Source organism: Crocuta crocuta, unplaced genomic scaffold (genome assembly GCF_008692635.1).
Source record: "Crocuta crocuta isolate KB4526 unplaced genomic scaffold, BGI_CrCroc_1.0 scaffold258, whole genome shotgun sequence".
Classification (NCBI taxonomy): domain Eukaryota; kingdom Metazoa; phylum Chordata; class Mammalia; order Carnivora; family Hyaenidae; genus Crocuta; species Crocuta crocuta.
The window spans coordinates 4,445,034-4,466,587 of record NW_027532842.1 but is presented as its reverse complement, the minus strand read 5'-3'; the positions used below and the strand labels follow the sequence as shown (position 1 = coordinate 4,466,587).

Below are 21,554 nucleotides of genomic sequence, written 5' to 3'. Positions count from 1 at the left end.
AAGGGACGCCTGGGTGGCTCAGTTGGTTAAGCATCCGACTTTGGCTCAGGTCATGATCTCATGGTTTGTGGGTTTGAGCCCCTCGTCAGGCTCTGTGCTGACAGCTCAGAGCCGCGAGACTGTTTCAGATTCTGTCTCGCTCTCTCTCTCTGACCTTTCCCTGCTCATGCTGTCTCTCTCTCAGAAATACATAAAACATTAAAAAATTTTTTTTAAAAAAAGATGAACTAAAATAAAATGATGAAGTAACATCAAAATTTGTGGAATCTAACACTCACAAATGATTTTTAAAAATCTCGCAGCGGGGTGCCTGGCTGGCTCAGTCAGTTAAGCAACTGACTTCACTCAGGTCATGATCTCCCGGTTCATGAGTTTGAGCCCCATGTCAGGCTCTGTGCTGACAGCTCAGCCTGGAGCCAACTTTGAATTCTGTGACTCCTTCTCTCTCTGTCCCTCCCCTGCTTGGGTGCTCACTCTCTCTCAAAACAAATAAACATTAAAAAAAAAAAAAACCTCCCAGCAAACCTGGAACAGGGGGAAACTTCCTCAACTTAATAAAGAACATCTACTAAAAAATCTACAGCCAATATTATATTTAATAGTAAGAAACTAGATGCTCTCCCTCCTTAAGACAGGGAACGAGGTAAGGATGTCCCTCTTACCACTCCTATTCAACATCATACTGGAAGTCCTTACTAGTACAAGGAAATGAAAGGTAAAAAGACTGGGAAAGAAGAAATAAGAATGGCTTTATTTGCAGATGACACGATTGTTTATGTAGAAAATTCTTAAGAATCAACAAATGGGACTAATGAGTGATTATAGCAATGTTATAGGATATGTGGTTAGCATACAAAAGTCAATGAATAATTGGAATTTGAAATTAAAAAACAATACCATTTACTTTAGGATCAAAAGGATGTATATAAGTATAAATCTAACAGAAGATTTACAAGATGTATATGAAGAAAACTACAAAACTCTGTTGAAAGAAATCAGAGAAGACCTAAGTGAATGGGAAGATATATCACGTTCATGGTTAGGAAGACCCATGGTTCATGGTCAGTACTGTTATGATGTTGGTTCTTTTCAACTTGCTATGTATACTCAATGTGATCTCTATCTCAATCACAGAGACTTATTTTGTGGATATCAACAAACGGATTCTAAAGTTTTTATTGAAAGACCAAAGCCTTTGATCAGCCAAGATAATATTGAAGAAGAACAAAGTCAGGGGGCTGAAACTACTCAATTTTAAGAGTTACTATAAAGCTACGGTAATCAAGATAGTGCGGCACTGCTGAAAGTGTGGACAAATAGGTCATTGGAACAAAACAGAAAGCCCAGAAAGAGACCCACGCAAATACAGTCAACTAATCTTTGACAAAGGAACAAAGGCAATTAGGTCTATGGATCATAGACCTAAATGTAAAATGCAAAACTATAAAACTTCTAGAGACAAAAGGAGAGAACTGAATCAATTTTGGGTTTGTTGCTGGGTTTGTTTGTTTTTTTGATACCAAAAGCAGGATTCACGAAAGAAAAAAATATTTAGACTTTATTAAGATTAAAAACATGTTCTGTGACAGGCGCTTGGGTGGTTCAGTCAGTTAAGCATCTATCTTCAGCTCAGGTCAAGATCTCACGGTTGGTGAGTTTGAGTCCTACAGCAGGTGAGCTCGAGCCTGCTTCAGGTGAGCTCAACCCCTGCTTGGAGTAAAAATGAGCCCCACTTCAAGTGAGCCCCCTTCTCTCTCTCTCTCTCTGCTCATTGTGGGATTCTATCTCTCCCTCTCTCTCTGCCCCTCACTCACTTGCACCTTCTCTCTCTCAAAAAAACACACGTTCTGTGAAATTGACTAGTAAGATAATAAGAAGACAATCTACAAACAGGGAAAAAAATACTTTTAAAACACATATCTGATAAAGGACTTGTAACCAAATACACAACGAACGCTTAAAACGCAACAGTAAGAAAATAAACAATCTAGTTAAAAAGTGGGCAAAAGGTCTAAGCAGACATTTCACAAAGAAGATACACAGTTGTCACTAAGCCTATGAAAAGATCATGTATCATCAGAGAAATGCACACTAAACCAACAGTGAGGTACCACCTCACACCCATCAGAATGCCCACAATCGAGAACACTGACAACACCAAATGCTGGCAATGATGTGGAGGAATGAGAATTCTTATTTGTTGCTTGTGGGAATGCACAGCCATTTTGGAAGACAGTTTGGCAGTTTTTATAAAGCTAAACATAGTCTTACCCCATGTTCGGGCAATCATGCCTCTTGGTATTTATGCTAATGAAGACTTATATCCACCACACACACAAAAAAAATAGTCTTGAATATTTGTAGCAGCTTTATTCATAATTCCCAGAACTTGGAAGCAAACCAAGATGCCTTTCAGTAGGTGAATGGATAAACTGTGGTACATCCACACAGTAGAATATTATTCAAAAAATAAAAAGAAATGCACTATAGTCATTAAAGGACATGAAAGAATTTAAATGCAGATTCTTACGCAAACGCAGCTAATCAGAAAAGGCCACACACTTATGATTACAACTACATGTATTCCTGGAAAAGGCAAAACTATAGAGTAGATAAAAAAAAAAAATAGGTCAGTGGTTGCTGGCAGTTGAGGAGGAAGGAGGGAAGAATGAATGGGTGAGCACAGGAGATCTGTAGAGCACTGAAGCTATTCTATACGACACCGCAATACTGGATAGTGACATGCATTTGTCAAAACCCTAGAAATGTTCAACAAGAGTGAACTCTAGTGTAAAACATGGAGTTTAGTTAATAATGTATCAATATTGGTTCATCAGTTGTAACCAATGTACCAGACTAACGTAAAATGTTAATCACAGAGGAAACTGAGCAAGGGGTAGAGGAATATATGTGAACTGTCTATACTTTCTTGGCTCATTGTTTCTGTAAATATAAAACTACTCTAGAACTATAAAAAAATAATATATTAATTTGAAAATGGCCAAAGGATTTGAATAGAACATTTCTCCGAAGAAGATACACAAATAATCCAGAAACACATGAAAAGATGCTCAACATCATTAAAGAAGTGTAATTAAAAATCACAATGAGATGCTGCTTCATACCCAGTAAGGTGGCCGTAACAAGTTACAGATAGTACCAAGTGTTGGCCAAGTATGTGAAAACATCGGAACCCTCATACACTGGTGGTAGGAACGTAGAATGGTGCAGCCACTTTGGAAAACTAGTCTGGCAGCTTCTCAAGTGGTTACATGGGGTCGCCCTATGCCCCAGCAATTTCATTCTCAGGTATATTCAGGAAATAAAGAATGCCCGCAATAAAACTTCCATGAGTGCTTACAGAAGCATTATTCACAGCAGCCAAGTGGAAACAACCCAAATGTTCTTCGACAGAACAATGGATAAACAATTGTATATCTACACAGTGGAATAGTATTTGGCACTGAAAATGAATGATACCCTGGTACATGTTACAATATGGATAAATCCTAAGAACATTAAGCTAAGTGTAAGAAGTAAGTCACTAATATTTAATGATTCCATTTATATGAAATATCCAGAGGAGGGGAATCTATACAAACTAAAAGTAAATTAGTGCCCACATGGGGTTGGGGGAGAAAGTAGGAGAGGAACAGTGAGTGAATACTAATGGATATATGGATTGAGAAGGATGTTGAAAATATTCTGTGTTCATTATGGTGATGGTTGCACAATTCTATTGAATTACATATATATATAATTATATATATTATAATATATATTATATCTATATATAAAATANAAAAACTGTAGATTGTATATGTTAAATGGGGGAATTGTATGGTATGTGAATTATATCTCAATAAAGCTGTTGTATTAAAAAAAAAGGAATGCTTCAAAAGAACTTTGAGGCCAGAGAACCTCAGAATCAAGTCTAACTCAATCAGCCAATATGTCAGATTCATATTCTACCAATTGAGTGATCCTGGCAACATGAAAATTCATTACTTTAGCAGTTATGGTCTAAGTTGTGATGTACTTAACGACTATTGATACAAAAGTAGAGACCGTCTCTCTTACTCTTACCCAACGGGAAACAAGCTTATATCTTATGAGTGTCCAAAGGAAAAATATTCAAGAAGCAAAGAAGTGCTACTTGGCCTCAAGAGCTAGGAAGATCAGAAAATCCCTCCCGATCACTGAACAAGGAGGATCATAGCAATGTACATGGGATTATCTACAAGAACCAGTTTCACAGAACTCGTTGACCCTGACATGTCTTTGGTGTTATATTCCAGTAGTTACCAAAGTCTGTAGAGAGTAGCCATATAACTAATTAATACAATATCAGCTGGAACCATAAAATTAACACAAGTCCCCAGGCAGAAGATTAGACACTCTTGTGGCTAATACAAAATAAGAAGAAAGACAACTGAAGGACAAAAGACAATGAGCTTTTCTTTTTTTTTTTTAATTTAANCACTGAATCTGAAGCAGGCTCCAGGTTCTGAGCTGTAGGCACAGAGCTCAATGTGGGGCTTGAACTCATGAACTATGAGATCATAACCTGAGCCTAAGCCAGAGGCCCAACTGACTAAGCCACCCAGGCGCCCCAACAATGAGTTTTTCTAGGTGGCATATACTTGTTCCAAGCCGGGAAAACTAGAATTGAGGACACTGATTAAAAAAAAAAAAAAAAAAAAAAAAAAAGATGTAAAAGACCTGTATGTTGAAACTATAGAACGCTTATGAAGGAAATTGAAGAAGACATAAGAAAATGGAAAAACATGCTCACTAGTTGGAAGAATAAATACTGTTAAAATGTCAATACTACCCAAAGCAATCTACACATTCAACGCAATTCCAATCAAAATTGCACCAGCATACTTCTCAAAGCTAGAATGAACAATCCTAAAATTTGTATGGAACAACAAAAGACCCTGAATAGCCAAAGTAATTTTGAAGAAGAAAACCAAAGTGGGAGGCATCAGAATCCCAGACTTTAGCCTCTATTACAAAGCTGTAATCAATCATCAAGACAGTATGATATTGACATAAAAACAGACACATAAACCAATGGAATAGAATAGAGAACCCAGAATTGGACCCCCAAATGTATGGCCAACTAATCTTTGACAAAGCAGGAAAGGGTATCCAACGGAGAAAAGACAGTCTCTTTAGCACATGGTGCTGGGAGAACTGGACAGCAACATGCAGGAGAATGAAACTAGATCACTTTCTCACACCACACAGAAAAATAAACTCAAAATGAATAAAGGACCTGAATGTGAGACTCTGGAGGAGAAAATAGGAAACAACCTCTTTGACCACAGCTGCAGCAATTTCTTACTCGACACATCACCAAAGACAAGGGAATTAAAAGCAAAAATGAATGATTGCCACCTCATCAAGATAAAAAGCTTCTGCACTGGGGCGCCNTCTCTCTCTCTCCTAGAAATAAATAAAAATATTTAAAAAAAAAAAAAGCTTCTGTACTGCAAAGGACACAATCAACAAAACTAATAGGCAACTGACAGAATGGGAAAAGATAGTTGCAAATAACATATCAGATAAAGGGCTAGTATCCAAAATCTATAAGGAACTCCTCAAACTCCACACCCAAAAAAACACAAATAATCCAGTGAAGAAATGAGAAGAAGACATCCAGATGGCCAACAGACACATGAAATGATTCTTAACGTCACTCATCATCAGGGAGATACAAATCAAAGCCACATTGAGATACCACCTCACGCCAGTTAGAGTGGCTAAAATGAACAAATCAAGAAACTACAGATGCTGGCGAGGATGTGGAGAAACGGGCACCCTCCTACACTGTTGGTGGGAATGTAAATTGGTGCAGCCACTCTGGAAAACAGTGTGGAGGTTCCCCAAGAAATGAACAGTAGAACTCCCCTATGACCCAGCACTGCTAGGAATTTACCCATGGGACACAGGAGTGCTGATGCCTAGGGGCACACGTACCCCAATGCTCACAGCAGCACTTTCAACAATGGCCAAATTATGGAAAGAGCATAAGTGTCCATCAACTGACCAATGGATCAGGAAGATGTGGTTTATATATACAATGGAATACTACATGGCAATGAGAAAGAATGAAATCCTGCCATTTGCAGCAATGTGGACGGAACTGGAAGGTATTATGCTTAGTGAAATAAGTCAGTCAGAGAAAGACAGATATGTTTTCACTCATGCGTAGATTTTGAGAAAATTAACAGAAGACCATGGAGGAAGGGAAGGGGGAAAGAAAAGTTACAAACAGAGAGGGAGGGAGGCAAACCACAAGAGACTCTTAAATACAGAGCACAAACTGAGGGCTGATGGGGGTGGGGGAGAGGGGAAGGGGTTGATGGGCATTGAGGAGGGCACTTGTTGGGATGAGCACTGGGTGTTATATGGAAGCCAATTTGACAATAAATTATATTTAAAAAAATAAAAAGAATAAATTGAAGTCAAGAATCAATTCCCTCTGATCAAAGCCTATGTGCACTTAACAATCCTCTCCTGTATCACTGGCCCCCTGCTGTGTTCCATTTGTCACAGAGTACCCTTCAGTGGGGTACCTCATTCCCCAGACAGGTGTCCCCTGACAGAGATGTAAGGAACAGCAAAATGCAGCCCCCAGCCCCCTAGAAGTTTGGCCCACGTGACTCAATCCCCAGGAGCTTATCGCTCCTGCATGAACTGGAAAACATCCTGTGGGTGAAAGAAGGGATGGTAGTAAGACACGAATGAACATATCTGACAATTTTCAGTGTGATTTTAGCATCACAGAGCCTGTCATTTGCATAATGACTCGGGCTACAGAGACATCCTAGTCACACTAACAGGGACATTGAGTTCTTTTGACTCCTGTACTTCTTAGATTCTTTCTTTTTTTAATGTTTATTTGAGAGAGAGAGACAGAGAGACAGAGAGAGAGACACATTTTCTGAAGCAGGCCACAGGCTTTGAGCTGTCAGCATAGAGCTCGACGTGGGTTGCAAACTCGCGAGCCACAAGATCATGACCTGAGCCAAAGTTGGACACTTAACCAACTGAGCCACCCAGGCGCCCCCAGACTCCTGCACTTTTTAAACACAAAGTCATGGAGAGAAAATTCAGTATTTTGTTAAATAGTACCATAGTGCTTTGTTAAAGCGTCTAAAACTGATTAGGTTTCCGTTTAGACTTTCCAAGTACTTTATCCAGCTTGTTGCTAGCAACGGGTATACAGGCAGTCTTTAAAATGTAATATGGCGCTCACCCAGGTCAAAACCCAGCAAGACCAGATGGGAAAAACCGGCCCATGATAGCCCTCTTACCATATATTACCAACCTTTGAAGTTTAAGGAAAAGAATACCAAGTAGTCAACACCATGCCCTACCAATTACACAGTTACCTACCTTCCTTGGAAGCAGAGAAGCCTAAAATATTCAACCCCTAATATTTCACTCATCTATCCAGCTAACACGTTCTAAACACCAACGGTTTGCCAGGCACTGTGTACATGCTGGAGGCTGAGCTAAAGACGCACCTGATAACACGAGCGAGTCAGTCAGCCTGCGGCCGCCCCACTCCCTGACCTTGCCGCCCACCTCACATAACCTGGGAAAGGCAAACATACTTGCTCTTTTTCTCATCCTATGACTCCCTTACTCTTTTCCTACTTATGACTTCCAGATTGAAACTTAAGACTAAAATATAAAACATATCAGTTTGACTGAAAAAGAATAGCATAGTAATACTTGTACAGTCTTTCAAATTCCAGAGGCCAATTTTCAACATCTCTTCCCAGTGACTGGGAGCAACAGATGACTTGGCTGGGAACATAAGGAAGAGGAAGTTTCCGTAAATCATTTAGTCCCTTTGCTGTGCTGTCAACAGATGCAGAGTAATCACCCACGAGGGCTACTGCAGCACATTCATGCACCTGGTGTGAAGGCAGGTTAGGTTCCTAATCTTTCAACATACGACTTTGAAAAAACGATGGACCCGATGATGTCAAGAAACCCCATTCTCCCGAGTCTAAATCCGCTCTGGTGGTGCTCCTGCAGGAATGACATGCAGAGTTCATGGAACGAAATGACAAAAGAACCCAAGTCAAGAAACTAAGAATGGACTCAGGAACACAGGTGTGCTGTTTCAAAGGGGCACATGTGCCCCAATGTTTATAGCAGCGCCATCGATAATAGCCAAAGTATGGAAAGAGCCCAAATGTCCATCGACGGATGAATAGATAAAGAAGATGTGGTATTTATATACACTGGAGTATTACTCAGCAATCAAAAAGAATGAAATCTTGCCATTTGCAACTACGTGGATGGAAGTAGAGGGTATTATGCTTAGCGAAATCAGTCAGAGAAAGACAAACCTCATATGACTTCAGTTATATGAGGACTTTAAGCTACAAAACAGATGAACATAAGGGAAGGGAAGCAAAAATAATGTAAAAACAGGGAGGGGGACAAATCATAAGAGACACTTAACTATGGAGAACAAACAGAGGGTCACTGGAGGGGGTGTGGGAGGGAGATGGGCTAAACGGGTGAGGGGCAGTGAGGAATCTACTCCTGAACTCATTGCTGTACTCTATGCTAACTAACTTGGATGTAAATAAAAAAATTAATTAATGAATTTAAAAAAAAGTGGACCCAGGAGCCACAAAATCTCTGAGGCCACAGCAAGCAAATTCACAACGACCCTCGAGTGACACTCAATGGTCCCGGGTGCAAGAGACTCCCTGAACAGTAGCCACCAGAGAGGAGCACAACGAAAGTAACTCCATCCATGTAACCAAATACAAGGGACTGATCTAAGAAAATAACAGAAGAATATTCAGTGATATGGAAAAATATCCCCCATTTATTGCAAAGAGAAAATGTTCATGATTCAAGCAGTATTTTCATGGGGAAAATTTGATGGAGATTTTTTGGCTGGTGAGGGGGAGATTTTTACTTTTAATTTTTATGGGAATGATTGTGTATGTGTGTTAAATACCTACACTGGAATGCCACATGTACAACATGCATATGCGAAGAAAGAGACAGGGAGATTACACACTAGAACTTAGTCATTAGCCCAACATTACAGATGATTACTATTTACTATTCTAGCTTATTTTTCTGTAGAAAACATCTGTTTCTTTTGGAATGGGAAAAGTTATTTAAAAAAAACAATAACAAAGTTGAAGTGATTAGGATATGATTTGGAAAAGGAATATTTTGAATATTTTACAAGGTACATTTTATGAATTTTCAGTATAAGATTTATACTTTTGAAGAAAAAATCTCCAATTTAACTGAGTTTTTAAAATTACATCAAGACACGAGAACACTGAGGAGCGCATATTTTCAAATATTTAACTCGGCATGTAGAATACACATGGGCATGTTACCTTTTCAATATTATCATAGCATTCTTCCAAACTCTGCATTCTGTCTTGTAGAACTGTACTTGCTTTTTTATACTCCGTCAACCACTGTTGATATTCTTTCTCAGTTAAATCTGTATAGGCGATGCAGAGGGTTCTCAGCCCTGTAAGAAAGAATGGAATATAACCTGACCGAGCCACCAGTGATCGGGGAGGAGCAGAGAATTTGAAAACAAATCCAAAAGTGTGTTAGAGGTCACGGGAGTGTGAAGTCCTCCACACGGCGCCACCTGCCCTGTCCCCGGCTTCCTTCCGGATCTGTCTCCTCCCCTCCGCACTGCTTTCTGTCCTGGCCCTGCCCGTCCTCTTACTTCCCTACACTTGCACTTGGCTCTGCCCTTGACCTGGAACACTTCATGTGGTTCTCTCTCCCTTCCCTTCCTTCAGTCTCTGCCTAACTCACCCTATACAGAGAGCAGCCATCACACTCTGTTCTCCCTTGGCCCGCTTCAATTTTCTCCATAGCATTATCACCCTCCTGACATTATCTATAATCGGCTAATTCCTTCTGGGCAGGTGCAGTGTATGCTTTGTTCACTTCTGTCCTGAAAGCTTACAACAGTGCACGGCACTTAATAAATAATAACTAGTTGTTGACGGAAGGAAAAACTGAATGAGGCGTTCATTTTTCAATTTCAAAGTAAGCCAAGTAGTTATGTTTTTTTTGTTTTTTTTGTTTTTAAATGTTTTATTTATTTCTAGGAGAGAAAGAGAGAGACAGCGTGAGCAGGGGAGGGTCAGAGAGAGAGGGAGTCACAGACTGAAACAGGCTCCAGGCTCTGAGCTGGCAGTCAGCACAGAGCCCGACGCGGGGCTCGAACCCACGAACCGCGAGATCATGACCTAAGCGAAAGTCGGACGCTTAACCGACTAAGCCACCCAGGCTCCCCAAGCCAAGTAGTTGTTAAAATAACGGAATATTAATTTAAATCCCATTTTGCAAAGACTTATTGGGAAAAAATTTAGAAACCATAGTGTGCTCTAATATTTTAGGCTAACCCCTGAAAAACTATTTGGAGGACAGGTTTTCCAACGATCTTCCAAAGAGCTGAGGATCCCCTAGAAATTAGCTCTCTACAGACAACCTATGAAGTTGTTATTCTGTTTTGAGCTCCATTACAATATAGTTCCCATGTGCTTCTGCCTGTTGTAAACTGCCTACAGCCCATATGTTTTAAGATGGCAGCCAAAGGCCCAAAGTGCAGCCTTGCAAAATACCAGCACTTCCAGGCTGGACACACAGCTGTGGGAAGCAGAAGCTTATAAACTAAAAGAATAAAATGGGATGCAGCTTCCGGGTAGTATTAGCTTTACTCCTTTAGTGAGTACTGCTCATATTCAAAACTCACTCATGAAATGTTATGTTTTCTATAAAAAAATGTTTTGTTTTTTTTATATTTTTATTTGTTTCTAGGAGAGAGAGAGAGAGACACAGCGTGAGCAGGGGAGGGTCAGAGAGAGAGGGAGATACAGACTCTGAAATAGGCTCCAGGCTCTGAGCTGGCAGTCAGCACAGAGCCCGACGCGGGGCTCGAACCCACGAACCGCGAGATCATGACCTAAGCGAAAGTCAGACGCTTAACCGACTAAGCCACCCAGGCGCCCCTAAAAAATGTTTTAAATGTTTATTTATGTTTGAGAGAGAGAGAGAGAGAAATAGACAAAAGGCAAGTGGGGGAGGGGCAGAGAGAGAGGGAGACACAGAATCTGAAGCAGGCTCCAGGCTCTGAGCTGTCAGCACAGAGCCCGATGTGGAGCTCGAACTCACAAGCTGTGAGATCCTGTCCTTGAGCCAAAGTCAGATGCTCAACCAACTGAGCCATTCAGACACCCCTTGAAATTTTATTTCTTAAGAGACGGATGATAAGTCAAAATCAAAAGGATAATAGGATGGCAGGAAAACATCAACTATGTCTGCTCTCTGAGTTATAGGCACAAAACAATTAACTTTGAAATACACAACACATACTAGAAAAGCCTCTCTTTTTCTCCATTATGGGTCAAGTTCCTAGCACAACAAATAGAAACAGATAATAGATGTCGCTGAAGGCACTGCTTTTGGAATAAAGGAAGAACTTCATAGTTGGAATATACTTTTTACTGTTTGCTCATAAGCATAAAACACATGGAGAAACAAAGAAGGAAAAATAATAATGTCTTAACATGTGTCCGAAGAACCGCTTACTTTTGCCCAAACAGAAGACGTTACAAAGTCACATATGTGAATGAGCTCCCCTTGCACCTATGGGCCAAGCATCAGTGACAAACATTCAGTTTATAATTTCAATATTTCAGAACAGCATTTCAAAAGGCAACAACATTCTAAACAATGTTCACTTACCTTCTTTGGCGAAACATTCCAGATGGGCCAATGTCTCCTTCACAAAGAGAGAGTCATCTGAAAGTCTCTTATAAATCACTGTATCCTATTAAAAAAAAAAAAAAAGTTCCTGTGACTAACATTTTACCTAAGCCTGGCAGTCCAAATTCTAAGTACTGCATTATAATTTTATTGTTATGTACATAATCGATGTGAAGGAACTCAAGCAGTCCCAGGGAAGGCACAATTCCAAAGAGGAGACATTACATACAAAGAAACAGAGATAACAGATGTTTCACTGAGACAATGCAAGTGATAAGCCAGTAAAGCACAATCTTTACAGAACTGATAGAAAAAATTGTCAACCTACAATCCTATATTCAGCAAAATGTACTTCAAAATGAGGGCAAGAGAAAATAAAGAGGAAATAAAAATAATTTCCAGACATGAACAGGCTGATAAAACTTATTGCCAACAGATGCATGCTATAAGACATGGTAAAGGGAATCTGTCAGACAGGAGATTATAGCGAATAGAAACATGGGTCCGAAGAGCACCAAAAATGATAATGACATGAGTGTGTGTCACACACAATATTTTTCTTGGGGCATCTGGGAGGCTCACTCAGTTGAGCATCCAACTTTGGCTCAGATCATGATCTCGCAGTTCGTCGGTTTGAGCTCCGCATAGGGCTCTGTGCTGACAGCTCAGATCCTGGAGCCTGTTTCAGATTCTGTGTCTTCCTCTCTCTCTGACCCTCCCCTGTTCATGCTGTGTGTGTGTGTCTCTCTCTCTCAGAAATAAATTTTAAAAAATATTTTCTTGTTATTTATTTTATTTAAAAAGGATAATTGCTTGAGCAAAATTAATAACAATATAGTGTGAAGTTTATAACACTTATAAAATTAAAATGTCAGACAAGGGTACAAAGATTGGGTGGAGAGAGATGGAAGTACAGAATTGTAAGGTTCTTATACTATATGTGAAATAGTATATAATTACTCCAAGACAGAATGTAATATATTAAAGATGCCCACTCCAAGACCTAAAGCAACTAATAAATTTTTAAAAAGGAGAGACATAGGAACAAAAAAATACTCAAGTAATTCTTGGAATAAAGGAAAAAAGAACTGGAACAAATAGAAAATAAATGGCAAAATGATGGTTTAAACTTAGCTGTATCAGTAAACACACATGTAAGTGGTTTAAATATCCAGTTAAAAGGCAGAGATTTTCAGGATGGATAAAAAACACACAAACCAATTACATGCTTCCTAGAAGAATCATACTTTACATATAAAGACACAAATGGGATAAAAAGAAAGAAAAAGATACACCACAGCAACACTAATCAAAAGAAGTCTGCAATGGTTATGTTATAACCAGACAACAGAGAATTCAGAGTAAAAAAAAAATTGCCAGGGATAAGGAAAATCATTTTGCACTGACGAGAGCATCAATTTCATCAAGAGGAATTAGCAATCCTGAATGTTTATACACCTAATGACATAGCTTCAAAATGAAGCTTAAACTAATAGAAGCAAATGCAATGCAGGAAAAACTAAAAGAACCTGAAGATGAAAATCACAAATCCACACACAATGATATCTGGGGATTTTAATGTCCCCCTTTACAATCATTGATAGAACAAGTTGACAAAGAGTCATCAAGGATATGAAAAATTTGAATGACAGTATCATCCAACTTAACAGTTAGAAACTATTTTACCCCCCAAAACAGCAGAATACTCAGCCTTTTTATGTGCATAGAAAACATTTAACATTAGGTAGGTCATAATATGAGCCATAAAACAAGTCCCAATAAAATAAAGGATTCAAGTTACATAAAGTATGTTGTCCACTAAAATGGAATTATGTTCTAAATCAATTAAAATAGCAGCTCTGGCAAATGCCCAAATATTTAAAAACACACACTTCAAAAGAACCCATGAGTCAAAGATGAAATCAAAGCAAAACTTAGAATATTTTGAATGAATGAAGATGACACTGTAGCACATCAAAATCTGTGACATGCTGCTAACAGAATAATTAGGAGATGTATAAGACTAAACGTGTGTATTTAAAAAAAGGCCTCAAATCAAGTTCGGCCTCAAGAAATTATAAAAAGACTGGAGCATCTGGGTGACCCAGTCAGTTGAGTGTCCAACTCTTGATGTCGGCTCAGGTCGTGTCCCCAGGTGGTGGAATTGAGCCCCACATTGGGCTCCGTACGAAGCAGGGAGCCTGCTTAAGATTCTCTCTCTCTCCCCTTCTGCATCTCTCCCTTGCTCACACTCTCCCTCCCTCTAAAATAAAAAATAAAATGAAACTAGAAAGAGAGGAGCAAATGAAACCACAAGTAGGCAAAGAATGGGAATAATAAAGAGTAGAAATTAATGAAATAGAAAACAGAAACATTGAAGAAAAATCAAACCTGAAAGCACTTTCTTCAGGAAGATCAATAAAACCAATAACTAGGTAGCCTACCCTCAGGTCCAGATGGCTTTCTGTTCAGTTCTAGCAAACATTTAAAGAACAAATAATACCAATTCTACACACATTTTTCCAGAAAACTGAAGAATACTCCCCATTCATTTCCCAGGGCCAGCATTAAAAATCAAATAAATTTTTGCATTGCAAAAAAAGAAAATTAAAAATCACTATCCCTTTTGAAAACAGATGCAAAAAATGCAAATAAAAGTTTAGGAAATTGAGTCCAATTATACATAAAGAGGAAAATATATCGTGACCAAGTGGGGTTTATCCCAAGAATACAAGATAGGTGTAACACTTAAAAATCAACTCAATACAACTTCCCATGTTAACAGGCTAAAAACAAAAAATCATATTAGTATCTCAATGCAGGAAAACTATTTGACAAAATTTAACATCTATTACTGGTTTTTTAAATCTCAACAAACTAGGAAGAGGAGGAAATTCCCTTAACATGATAAAAAGTATCTACAAAAAACTCACGTGGAAATGCAAAGATTCCAGAACACTTAAAACAATTTTGAAAAAGGAGAAAGTTGGAAAATTAATGATATCTGATTTTTAAGGCTTATTATAAAGTGCTTTAATCAAGAAAGTGTGGTATTGGTATAAAGATAACCAACATAACAATGAAAGAAAATAAAGTCCAGAAATAGGCCCACACACATGCGAACGGTTCAGTTTTTTTGATTAAAAAATTTTTGTTAATGTTTTATTTCTTTTTGAGCCAGAGAGAGAGCATGAGCAGGGAAGGGGCAGAGAGAGGAGGAGGCACAGAATGGGAAACAGGCTCCAGGCTCTGAGCTGTCAGCACAGAGCCCGACATGGGGCTCCAACCCACGAGCTGTGAGATCATGACCTGAGCCAAAGTCGGATGCTTAACCGACTGAGCCACCTGGGTGTGCCCCATGAACAGTTCATTTTTGACCAAAGTGTAAAGGCAATTAAGTGAAGAAAGAGTAAACATTTTAATGAGTGCTGCTGGGAAGTTAGACATTCACACCATATCCAAAAATTACTCAACATGGATCCCTGAAGTCAGTATAAAACCTAAACTATAGGGGCGCCTGGGTCACTTAGTCGGTTAAGCGCCCAGCTCTTGCCTTCAGCTCCGGTCATGATCTCATAGTTTCATGAGTTCAAGCCCCGCTTTGGGCTCTGTGCTGACAGTGTGGAACCTGCTTGGGATTCCCTCTCTCCCCCCCTCTCTCTCTGCCCCTTCCCCTATTATAAGCTACAAAATTAGTGGATCTTAAAATGATTAAGAGTGACTATTGTTGATAGCGTGGCTATAAACATTGGGGTGCTTATACCTCTTTGAATCAATATTTTTGTATCATTTGGGTAAATACCTGTTAGTGCAATTGCTGGGCTGTATGGTAGTTCTAAATGTAACTGTCGGAGGAACCTCCACGCGGTTTCCCAGCACAGCGGCACCAGTTCGCATTCCCACCAAGAGTGCAAGCGTTCCCTCCTCTCCGCATCCTTGCCAACATCTGTTGTTTCCTGAGTTCTTAATTTTAGCCACTCTGACAGGTGTGAGGTGGTATCTCACTGTGGTTTGGATTTCTATTTCCCTGATAATGAGGGATGTTGAGCTCAAATGTCCATCGACTGATGAGTGGATAAAGATGTGGTACGGGGGTGCCTGGGGGGCTCAGTCAGTTAAGCATCCGACTTTGGCTCAGGTGGTGATCTCACAGTTCATGGGCTCAAGACCGCATCAGGCTCTTTGCTGTTAGCACAGAACTCACTTTGGATCCTTTGTCCCCCTTTCTGCCCCTCCCTCCCTCCCTCTCTCTCAAAAATAAACATTTGAAAAACTGTATTTAAAAAATGCGGTCTATGGGGCGCCTGGGTGGCTTAGTCGGTTAAGCGTCCAACTTTCGCTTAGGTCATGATCTTGCGGTTCGTGGGTTCGAGCCCCCGCGTCGGGCTCTGTGCTGACTGCCAGCTCAGAGCCTGGAGCCAATTTCAGAGTCTGTATCTCCCTCTCTCTCTGACCCTCCCCTGCTCACGCTGTCTCTCTCTCTCTCCTAGAAATAAATAAAAAATATTTTAAAAAATGCGGTCTATGTACAATGGAATCTTGGCCATCAAAAAGAACAAAGTCCTGCCATTTGCAAGGACATGGATGGAACTGGAAAGTATCACGCTAAGCGAAATAAGTCAGAGACTGCCACATGATTTCACTCATGTGGAATTTAAGAAACAAAACAGAGGGACATATGGGAAGGAAGGGGAAAGGGGAGAGAGGGAGACAAACCATAAGAGACTCTTAACGATAGAGAACAAAGTGAGGGTTGATGGAGGGAGGTAGGTGGCAGACGGACTAGATGGAGGATGGGCATTAAGGAGGGCACTTGTGATGAGCACTTGTATAGAAGTGATGAGTCACTAAATTCTACTCCTAAAACCAATACTACATTATATGTTAACTAACTATAATTTAAATAAAATCTTGGAAGAAAATACATAAGTAAAAATGAAGTAATTATGAGTGAAGGAAGACAGACAATAAGCCATATATCCTATATAACTTGATATAAAATTTAGTGAATGCAAATGAATCTAGTTGACAGAAAGTGGATTGGTATCAAAACTTTTCAAATTACACACTTTAATGCGCAGTTTATTTTATGTCACTTTTGCCTCAATAAACCCGTTTTTCTTTTAAGTACTTATGGCTGTGAACAAATATATATGTGCCTTAAAAAAGAAAAAGGATTTACAGAGGTAAAGCCATTTCCTAAGATTCACCAAATCTAAGCACTTTGGGCTTGAAACAAGGATCAAAATTCCTACTCTAAATTCTCAGCATCAACAATATGCTCATTAGTTCTCAACAGAACCACTGAGTGACAACAAACATTTCACTGATATTAAAGCTCAATAAACACTTTGGTGTGAATTCCCATAAGTTTCAACGGCTTGAGTCTTGGGGGGCTACCTCAAAACGGACTTTTCAGTCTTGGATACTGAACAACCAACGGCAACAGCAGATACAAAGTAACTTTTAAAAAAACATTGTGAAGTAGGGGCGCCTGGGTGGCTCAGTCGCTTGGGTGTCTGACTTCGGCTCAGGCCGTGATCTCACGGTTCATGAGTTGAAGCCCTGCCTTGGGCTCTGTACTGACAGCTTGGAGCCTGGAGCCCGTTTTGAATCCTGTGTCTCTATCTCTGCCCCTAACTGACTTCCATTTTGTCTCTGTCTCTCTCAAAAATAAATAGACATTAAAAAATTTAAAATATTGCGAAGTTGTAAAAGGCTTTCTACAAGTTGTTGAAACAGAGGGAAGGAGTTAATATGAATAATGAATCTGATACTTACAGCCCCTTTGCAGTATAGCCGGAGCTTTCCTGTAGGAGTTCGGACAATTATAGACATCCTTTTTCTATTACTAAGACAATATGAAATGCATTATTAGTTTCTGTGTTCCTCAGTGCATGGTGCGAGCATGTGCACACGCGCATACACACACACACACACACACAGTTATAACCATTCATTCTCAGAGTCCTCAGCTGACCATTAGTTGAAAAGGCCAATGTGTTTCTTGCCAGCCCCCATTTCTTTCTTCTTTACCTATTTCTTTAAACTGAGATCTAATATAAATCTCAACCTTCTACAACTACTGTTTCTCAGTTTACCCTTTTCTTCCATGGAAATTCATTAGCAGAAATATATATATATTTTACGTTACATACTGTAATAAGTATAATATATATTATGTTTCATACTATTACTACATCTTATTATATAGTACATATGTAATATAACATGTATTTATCATGCACTGTACATATAAGACACAAGTTATGCATACATACAGCGTATATAATATAATCACTTAAGGACTGATGAGGAAATAGGAAAGCTACCCCAGTTGTGTATTTTTCACGCCTCAAAACATCTCTATCAAGTAGACCCTCCAGTCCCCACTCTGCTGCACAGAGATATTAAACTGCTGGCTTGAGGGGCGCCTGGGTGGCTCAGTTGGTTAAGCGTCCGACTTCGGCTCAGGTCATGATCTCGCGCTCCGTGAGTTTGAGCCCCACATCAAGCTCTGTGCTGACAGTGTGGAGCCTGGAGCCTGATTTGGATTCTGTGCCTCCCCCTCTCTCTCTCTGCCCTTCCCGACTCATGCTCTGTCTCTCTCCATCTCTCAAAAATGAATAAATGTTAAAATTTTTTAAAATAAATAAATAAATAAACTGCTGGCTTGAGAGGTGCCAGTTATTTTTATGGATAGTTCTGTCTCCACCTCTGGATTTTTTTGTTTTCTTTCTGTTTTTTATGACTTAACTTAAGTAGACAGAACTTAAACTCATTGCTTCCATTCGAGTCAGCAGCCCAAATGGGCTTGAAGACCTCCCCTCTCTGCCTTATCCCACACCTTGCCAAAGTAAACTGGCCAAAATCACTTTTTTCCCTTTTTCGTTGTCTTGTCATTCCCTGACCTTAACCCTTGGGTCGCTCCATGGCTTAAAATGGCTTTTCAAGAGACCCAAACAAACCACCCGCAAATCAGCACCTTCTCAGAGAATCTTCATATCCCACAATGCTGAGTGCTGCGCAATCCAAGGGGGGTCCAGGTGAGTAGCCCTGCCCCTGAGCACGTGAGCTAGACGGTGTCTCAGGAGGGACAGGGGCTGGCGACTGCTTTAACTACTTAGCTGTTAGAACGCTACTAAGGGCAACGGAGTCGTTTCAGGGTGAGCTAGCTAGGAGCTCATACTTCAGGACAGGAAATGAGACCTCCGGTAGGGAGTGATCATCAGCTACTAAAGGGACACCTAGAATCAGCACTGAGATACATCTTCTTGTAACATGGTTTTTACAAAGAGCTTTCCTCGAGAGAGGTTGGTAACAACAACTTTTCTGAGGTTCAAAGCTTATTTTAAAGGAGGTCATTGGCCAACAAGGCTTTAAATCAATTTTAAAAATCACCTGGCTTTGGGAAGAACAAATTATTCCTTTTCTAATTTTCTAGCATTTCTAATTTTTGAGATTCCGCATTAGAAATGCAGAGATGGTCTAAGAGACTGAGACTCTGTGAGTCTTGAAAACAGTGCAATGAAAATAAAATCATCACCAATCTCCTCACAATAGGCTTTGGGGACCAGCCCAGAGTGACTGGATCAGGAGGCCCTCTGAGGTCTAAGAGGAGAGAAGGATCTAGATGCACATGGTCTCCTTTGGGGGAAAAAAAGGAATTACTTCACTGTCTATTTTTAAAGAAATCGTTTTGGGTTTATTTGTAAAAACAATGTCCAATATTCATCCGTTCATCAAATAACTATTGAGCACTTACTGGATACCACACTCCACAGAAGGGGACCCATGACTTCCTGGAACATCGAGTCTAGTTGGCAACACGGTCAATAAGTAATAATCCAGATGTAAAATCTCAATCTGACCCTGACGAGCACTGAGGAGAGGTGTGGGAAGCCCTCTCAGCCACAAAAGGGGATGTGGCCTAATGAGGCCTAAAGAAGTGAGCACCAGGCTCAGATTTAAGGGTTAGTGGAAGCTAACCAGAATTTCATGATTCTGTGTTAAAGCTTTGCTTCAGATTACCAAATCCTAACTGAAGAGTCACGGAAAGAGTCCTGGGGAATACATGAACAAAATGAAAAGGTGGCTTACCTAGAAAACTCCAGGATGTTAAGAATTTCAAATGTGAAGTTCTGTCCCATCTACAGGAAGATAAGACAACATATTCTTACCTGAGGGAAAAAGTACTCACCTTGCAAAAAGGCTCACTCTCCCAATCAGAAACAAGCTCTACCCTGCAACTACGAATCTTTTTCAAAATAGAAATTTCCTTACAAACTTGATGAAATGATGGTGCCCTCTTCTGGCAAGAGCACTGTTTGCAAACTGGAGAATATTTACAAAAATGCTTCTCAGATGTAAGGCTGAAACACTTCTTTTCAGTATAAGGTCAGCACTACAAGAAGCACATTATCAACACTCTCATGTTGCAGGGGGTGTGGAGTAAATGAGACCATCAACAGATGGAAATAGAAAAACCAATCAGTCTTTTCATAAAATCACACAGTTCGAACGAAATCCTTTATCCTGAGATAATTTGAAGAGGTAAACATGGAAAGAGAGAGCACGCTATACAATTTTATGCCAATAAAATTTGAACTCGTTTCCAGATTTTTCTGGTTACAGCTTCTTGACGTCCCGTAGCCATGATCAATTCACCAATAAGGCAATGCAGAATTTCAAGTAATTTGAGACTGGTCCATGTGGCAGGTACTATATGGGTATGAGGCTGAATCACTCAGTCCATTTTGCCAAGGACTGAACGTCTAGTAAATGTCCCTAACCACTGCGTTATTACTAGAAAAACAATTTGTGTGTTGGCCACCATGTTTACATTGCATCAATCCTTCTCCATAATATCAAAGGCTTGTGGTAAGTGGTCATCAAGACAAAACAAGAAATATATATGATATATACATTATATATAAAAAAATGAATACATCAATATAATAACAGAACTCATTTCAATTCTTCATAGAAAACAGTAGTGTATTTCTTGAGGTTCTGAGGATTTTCTTTGGGATAGCTCACTTTTTCTGAGCACTTTCTCTGTGCCAAGCACTAATTCTGATTACTTTACATATATTAACTCACTTAGTCCCCATAAGAACCCTATGACGTGCATGCTAAGAAAGCTGGGTGGCTCAGTCAGTTAAGCGTCCGACTTCAGCTCAGGTCATGATCTCACAGCCTATGAGTTTGAGCCTCGTGTTGGGCTCTGTGCTGACAGCTCAGAGCCTGGAGCCTGCTTTGCGTTCTATGTCTCCCTCTCTCTCTGCCCCTTCCCGACTCACACTCTGTTTCTCTCTCTCAACAATAAATAAACAATAAAAAAAATTTTTTTAAAGACTGGGGTAGACACAGAAGTTAAGGAACACACTTGAGAAACAGGGCTGGGAAGGTGTGGGTCCAGGTGGGAATCCCAGGTATTGTGACCCCAGAGCTCCCCCACTCAGCTACTCTACTGTGTCCTTCTGGAAGGGGCATGTACATCATGAGAACATAAGATGCTACTCACAGCTTCTATGGTGACAGAGGATGGCGTTCTTGTAGTAAAAACAAAGCCAAATTTCTTCACTCCTTTCACTAAAGCTGCTTCATCTACCAATAAAAAGTCTGTATTAGTGGAGGTTGAATGAAGATATTAACACTGAATTTAATTTAATACAGATTTCCATTCTCCAGCACTAAAATACCATGACATTTTTTTTAACTTGGCTTTTTTTTTTTTTTTTTTTTTTTTCCAATTC

General features: G+C 39.8%; 1 protein-coding gene across 1 annotated transcript in view; it reads right to left on the bottom strand.

The window, feature by feature from the left end:
- LOC144216133 (phospholipid-transporting ATPase IB-like) overlaps positions 1-21,554 on the bottom strand; it is a 194,503-nt gene that overhangs the window by 107,065 nt on the left and 65,884 nt on the right. Inside the window, exons 18-22 of the mRNA XM_077745421.1 lie at positions 21,323-21,405; positions 19,897-19,946; positions 17,578-17,647; positions 11,776-11,860; positions 9,399-9,538 (exon numbers count right to left, since the gene is read on the bottom strand). Of these exons, the coding sequence (XP_077601547.1) occupies positions 9,399-9,538; positions 11,776-11,860; positions 17,578-17,647; positions 19,897-19,946; positions 21,323-21,405 (428 nt within the window). The remainder of the gene's footprint in view (positions 1-9,398; positions 9,539-11,775; positions 11,861-17,577; positions 17,648-19,896; positions 19,947-21,322; positions 21,406-21,554) is intronic.